General features: G+C 39.4%; 1 protein-coding gene across 1 annotated transcript; it reads left to right on the plus strand.

The window, feature by feature from the left end:
* Positions 1-1087: 1087 nt before the first annotated feature.
* On the plus strand, positions 1088-4442 carry psmd6 (proteasome 26S subunit, non-ATPase 6). The gene is made up of 8 exons (XM_029431778.1): positions 1088-1390; positions 1907-2112; positions 2798-2943; positions 3042-3261; positions 3407-3515; positions 3678-3846; positions 4056-4133; positions 4221-4442. Exons 1-8 carry the CDS (start codon positions 1246-1248, stop codon positions 4315-4317), a joined length of 1170 nt encoding a protein of 389 aa, XP_029287638.1. The 5' UTR covers positions 1088-1245; the 3' UTR covers positions 4318-4442.
* Positions 4443-6363: the final 1921 nt, after the last annotated feature.

The raw sequence follows: 6363 nt of genomic DNA on the forward strand, positions 1-6363 counted from the left end.
TGTGAATATTAAAACCCTTTTTTATGACATGCTATACTATTACTTTTATATGACTTTTGATGGCATAATACTTTTTATATCCATATATACAATTACATCAGGAGGAATGTTAACAGCATGTTTACTACTTTATACTATACTATGACTTTTATATGACTTTTTTGACACTATAACTTTGTAGTTATTAGTATTTTTATGACTACTATTTATGAATACTATGACTTTCTTACAACTTGTCATAACGTACTATAAATTACTATACTATAATATGACGTTAAAAAACCCTTATGAAATACTATACTATGACTTGTTATTGACATTTTAATTACATACTATAAAATTACTTTTAAAAAACCTTTATGAAATACTATACTATGACTTTTTTACTACTTTTTATGACTTACCATACTATGTCTTTTTCATATACTATGACTTTTCTTATGACTTATTTTTTATGACAAACTATACTATGACTTTTGATGACATTGTGATGACATGAGATAATATGAATGTTTAATGACATATTGTTCAATACATTTTATCAGAGACGGAGTAAGGAGTAGTATGAAGTAGCAGAAACATCAAAATTGCACTTAAGTTGTTGAATACATTTACTTAGTTACTTCCCACGACTGCATACATGCTGTTTGAACAGCAACGCTAGAATAAAGATTGTATGCAAAAGAGTATACCTAAATATATATAGGTAAATTAAAAACTATGGCTGTGTCGAATTTCCAGACTACATACTAAGTCTGCCTATATATAAAAATAAAAGCCTAAGTAAATATTTCGACAGGAAAAAACGTTTTTCTTTTTCTTTGTGAAGTTCATGTGACATGTGGCATTTCAAAGTTAAAATGTTAAATTCTTCAAAGCACAATGCCTACGGTATCATGTCCCAATGTTTGTTTTATTTCTTGTGTGTTGTCTGCAAAAGAAGCAGGAAATACAACAAAGATGAGTATAGAGTCGAGTAGTACGTTCTTGCTGGATACGATTACATGGGTGCTGTTCACACTCGTGTCCAGCAGAGGGCAGTAAATGATAACTTGGTCACTAAATGTCAGGCTGTCCTCCCTCTTTCTTCCGCTCGCTGACTGTCACTCCGGCGGAAACAACACAGTCCAGGTGTTTCCCGTAGTCATCGTTGACTAACGCTAGCTGGTAACGACGAGTAGTGAAAACTGTCTGCACAAAGAAAGCCTTCCGTTTGTGTCTTTGTTTCTATTTTTTGAACCAAAAATGCCGCTAGAAAATCTGGAGGAAGAGGGTCTGCCCAAGAACCCTGATCTGAGGATAGCACAGCTCAAGTTTCTGCTCACTATGGACGGTCACCGACAGGATGATAAAGTGAAGACTGAGCTCATGGACGCTATCAAAGCTAACAGTGAGTTAGCATATCACTGCACTGACTTGTGACGGTAGCCTTAATATCCCGGTGGTCGTTGTAAACATGGGGATGATAGGAATGAACTCGCATAGGTTTTGTACTGGGCGCGTACGTGTCTTGTAAATCCTGACAAATGTCTAAAAAGTGTACTCCAGTTAAACAATCTTCTCAACGAAATTAGCACGCTAGCTAACGCTGTTAGCAAACGTCAGCTAGCCGAGAAGTAATCAGACGAAGGGTTGTTAAACTTTGAGAAACATTAACATGTCCATTGTTTCATATAATTAATATTACAAGTCCTGCTTTTATCAATATGGCCTTCCACTGGAACTCACTTAATTAAAAGAGGCTACTTTTGTTCAAATACATGTGTAACATTATTATGTTGAAGAAAAATCCACTTAAAAAGCCACTGGGTGGTACATATGACATGCAAACTGTGTTATTTACATTTTGAACTGAGGGCTGTCATAGTCCACAGGTTAAACTAATCTTGTGTTCTCGCTTCTTCAGATATGGCACCGTATTACGAGGGTCTGTGCAAGGACCTGAAGTGGCAGCTGGACGGTGACCTGCTGAGTAAAATGAAGAAGGCCAACGAGGAGGAGCTGAAGCGCCTGGATGATGTGCTGGAGGATGCAGAGAAGAGCCTGGGAGAGAGCGAGATACGAGACGCCATGATGGCCAAAGCTGAATATCTGATCAGAATTGGAGACAAGGTAACTCCTCCTCAGTCAGCACATGAACGTGTATGGGTATGCCTTCTTTGGCAGGTAACGCTGGAGATGGTAACTGTAACACTGTGTGACTGTTTGACACCTTGAACGATGGCCTTTATGTCCTAATAAAGGTGACTAATAGAAGTTGGCCTGTAGACCACATATTTTGTTTTCTGACCACTGGAACACATTGTGCAATGACATTGTGTAGGGCAACACATGTGTTTTGCTTTATAGATTATTGAATAGATCTGGAGTTAGCGGGGCTTGTCACTACATATATGCAACCTTTTCAGCTTTACTATTTGTTCAAATGCAATTATTAGTGTGACCTATGAAAGGGATAGACAACTCATTTGCTGTGCATGTAGTGTGTGTGACTATTGCAGACGAGTACATTGTAGTGTCAGTGCTGAAAAGACAACCATGTCAGGTGTGTTAGTACGGGAGCATTTCTCTCTATAACATAAGTATTCATAACACGAAATATTACCTGTACCACCTGAAAGTTGCTCACTGCAAATGTGGATGAATTCATACACTTTCAAGAGTGCACACTTGTTTAATGTCGGTATTTGTTCGTTAATATCACTTGGCGGTAGTTACAAGACACTCTGTTGTATGTGGACACATTTGAATAGTAGCAGATACATCAACTGTCTGTGTTTGTCTTGTGCGTCCACAGGAGGGCGCCCTCACAGCCTTCAGGAAGACTTATGACAAGACTGTGGCTTTGGGTCACAGACTAGATATCGTCTTCTACCTGCTGAGGATCGGACTCTTCTACATGGATAGCGACCTCATCACACGCAACTCAGAGAAAGCCAAGAGGTAAAGGCTCCACCATCTTTGTTGTGAAACTTCTCCACCAACAGTCTCTGTAGTACTTTTCAGTACTCATCTCTCTATGCGCCTCCTTTTCTCCGCAGCCTTATCGAGGAGGGGGGAGACTGGGACAGGAGGAACCGCCTGAAGGTCTACCAGGGCCTGTACTGTGTGGCCATCAGGGACTTCAAGCAAGCTGCTGAGCTCTTCCTCGACACAGTCTCCACATTCACCTCCTACGAGCTCATGGACTACAAGACCTTCGTCACCTACACAGTCTACGTGTGCATGATCGCCCTCAAAAGGCCCGACCTCCGTGAAAAGGTAGGAGACTATTGAGGAAATTTGAATTTTCTTTGTCATTTTAAACTGGATTTGTGAAATACTTTCACCCAGATGATGGTGCTAGCATTTTCAGAAACATGTGTAAGTTGGTAGTGTGACAGAAATGTCATGGGTTCTTCTTTAGGTAATAAAAGGAGCAGAGATCTTGGAGGTGCTGCACGGTCTGCCTACTGTACGGCAGTATCTTTTCTCCCTCTACGAGTGCCGTTACTCTGTCTTCTTCCAGTCTCTGGGTAAGGAAGCTTAGTGTCATTCAGCAGTTTGACACTACAAACGCCTAAAGTACTTTCCTGTCTGATATTTAATATATTGCAATATTTTATTGAAGATGATGTTAGTCAGAAGCATGTGTGTTCAATGCCACATCTTGAAAGTGTGTCCCCTTTGTGCCACAGCCACGGTGGAGCAGGAGATGAAGAAGGACTGGCTCTTTGCACCACACTACCGCTACTATGTGAGGGAGATGAGGATCCAGGCCTACAGCCAGCTGCTCGAGTCCTACCGCTCCCTCACCCTGGGCTACATGGCTGAAGCCTTTGGTGTCAGCACAGAGTTCATCGACCAGTGAGTGCCTGTACACCTTGTTCATACGCCGCATCCTCTGGAGACATAACTAGTTACATTTTTTGTTGATTTAAGACTAAAACTTGGATTAGGTTGACTAAATATGATAATAAAAAAGACTAAATAAAAGAAAGTGACGCACATTTCCCGAAGTGTCCTGTTATCGCAGATTTCTGATCGGGCTAACTGAACTAAATCTCTTTTCTCAGGGAACTCTCCCGATTCATAGCTGCTGGCCGTCTTCACTGTAAAATTGATAAAGTGAATGAGATTGTGGAAACCAATAGGTAATGTTACTATTCTTCAAACCTCAGTACTTCAGAAATAACTCGGTAACCAAAGGCAGAACTCTAAAATCTTGTTCTTCTTTCCAGACCTGATAGCAAAAACTGGCAGTACCAAGAAACCATCAAGAAGGGCGACCTGCTGCTGAACAGAGTCCAGAAGTTGTCGAGAGTTATCAACATGTAACCATGGTGGCCACATTTTTATGCAAGTGGGACTTGCATTATTCTTCTTGGTATACCCGAACCAGTAGTTTGTCTGACAAAGTGACTCTTATATTGTGTATATAATAAAATTTGTTTAACTGTTGACATGTTGGTTGTTTTAATTTTAGAGAAGAGGCAGAGACATCATTTCATATAAATAGCAGTATAAATTATTTTATTTACAGAAACTTGTTACAAAACAAATATACTATACAATCTTTTTTTCTTTAAATATTAATTCTAATCTAACCTTTTGTTCATGAATTACATAGCAGCCAATACACAAGTCCAGCTGAAAATGATTTGATAATGTATACAAAAAAAAAAAAATCTATACACGCTTTTACATAGTATGAATGGTGGATTCTTTTTTCCTCCCAAACACGAGCTGTATTCTCTCACTTTCACATTCCAAGTCTATGGTGCTAATAAAAAAACATCCTCACGGTTTCCATCTACTGGAAACGTTGTCGAGATGTCAGTGGAGTCTGAGGGTAAACAAAACACTTGATTGAAGGTTTTTACGTAAAAATCCCAGTAAAACCAGAGAGGTTTTAAGCCACACACTGGGACTAACAATCTCCACATCTTGTTTGGAAAACTTGGATAACCCCTCCCCTCCCCCAAAAAACAACACTAAAGTGTTTCATACTGGGCAGCTGACAAGCTCAGGTTTTACTGTATTTAGGCCTCATAGGCAGATTTAAAAGCAAACTCTTTAACACTTTGAACATTCAAGTAAGGTAAAGCAACGCAAAGAATACTGTCCTCAAACAGTCAGGGTGAAACAAATTCAGGCACTTTCTTAATTTGATATTTCTTTTAAAAGCTGTGATTCAAATTACTTGTTTGGCAACGATGACGCAAGCAGCCGGACCGCTTGAAGTGTTCCTCTTCCTTGCGATGATTGCTTAAGTCCCTTCAGCCTTTATAAAAGAACGCAAGTGTTATAATCGTGAAATGTGTTTAAGGTCTACAAAGTGTATGACTGAAGAGTCCATCGAAAGCGGTTAGACGACAGACACAGCTTCAAGCCTGCAGGACGTTTCAAAATCACAGGCTAATTGGGTCATAGTAACTTTTTCTGGTGTTGAGTCATGGGCAACGAAACATGTCTTGTAAAAGCAGGTGATTGAGACCTTGAAACGTGAAAAGGTCTCCTCCGTCGTACAGACACATGCTACAGCGTCACCTGTGTTCCTTAAAAAGGATCTCAGTACACGATTCATGAGATGCTTCAGCTTCTACATAGAGGCGTATTGCTTTATATAGACTTGGCAGTGAACCACTTCAAATAATCAAGTTCTCTGACTTTATCTTATTTACGAAATAAATAATGGTTTTTATTTTATGTTTTTAAATTGTACCAAAAAATTCAGCATGTACGAAAAATGCCTGTGCAAAAATACATATTTCACTATGTACAATTTAACAAAATATGTATTCTCAAATAGGGATACTTCAATACTTGTTTGATACATAGGCTACAACAAAAAAAAAGCTAAATTAAGAATCTTTAAAAAAAAAAAAAGTCTCCTCTACTTTTCCACACTGACATCAGCGGAGGTTCCATAAATCAAAAAGGTGTTGCCAAAAGTTTAAATGTCCCGTGAAGCCATCTCCATGAATCTCGCACCATAAAACCCACTCAAAATAAGCAAACATCCCGACGAGATGGGCAAGTATTGCCTGATTTAAGACTCCATTTTGACAAAGGAATAGAGTATAATGCCTGGTTATCCGTTCTACGACGGCAAATCTTTCCTCAACACACACACACCAACATAAGTGTTACGGTGAGGCGTTGAAATTGTAACCTCCAGAGCTTGGGTAGTGGTTACACACAGGAGGGACAATCGAACCCACAGAAGTGACGTGCATAAAGTTTGCTCCAGTTAAGACGTACCATACCTGATTCCCTATGTAGGAAAAATAAACATCACAATTCACATCTGCCCACAACAGCTGTGGATTTCACACGACTGAATGGGTAAAAAGTAGGTAAGTTGTGGCAATAACAATACGG

This window comes from Cottoperca gobio, chromosome 5 (genome assembly GCF_900634415.1).
Source record: "Cottoperca gobio chromosome 5, fCotGob3.1, whole genome shotgun sequence".
NCBI lineage: Eukaryota > Metazoa > Chordata > Actinopteri > Perciformes > Bovichtidae > Cottoperca > Cottoperca gobio.

What these genes read in the sequence shown, in the direction of transcription:
- psmd6 (XM_029431778.1), top strand. Translation starts at nt 1,246, where the DNA reads ATGCCGCTAGAAAATCTGGAGGAAGAGGGTCTGCCCAAGAACCCTGAT. An exon ending in GGACGCTATCAAAGCTAACA is followed by an intron (nt 1,391 to 1,906) that starts GTGAGTTAGCAT and finishes TCGCTTCTTCAG; the next exon opens with ATATGGCACCGTATTACGAG. An exon ending in AGCACAGAGTTCATCGACCA is followed by an intron (nt 3,847 to 4,055) that starts GTGAGTGCCTGT and finishes CTCTTTTCTCAG; the next exon opens with GGAACTCTCCCGATTCATAG.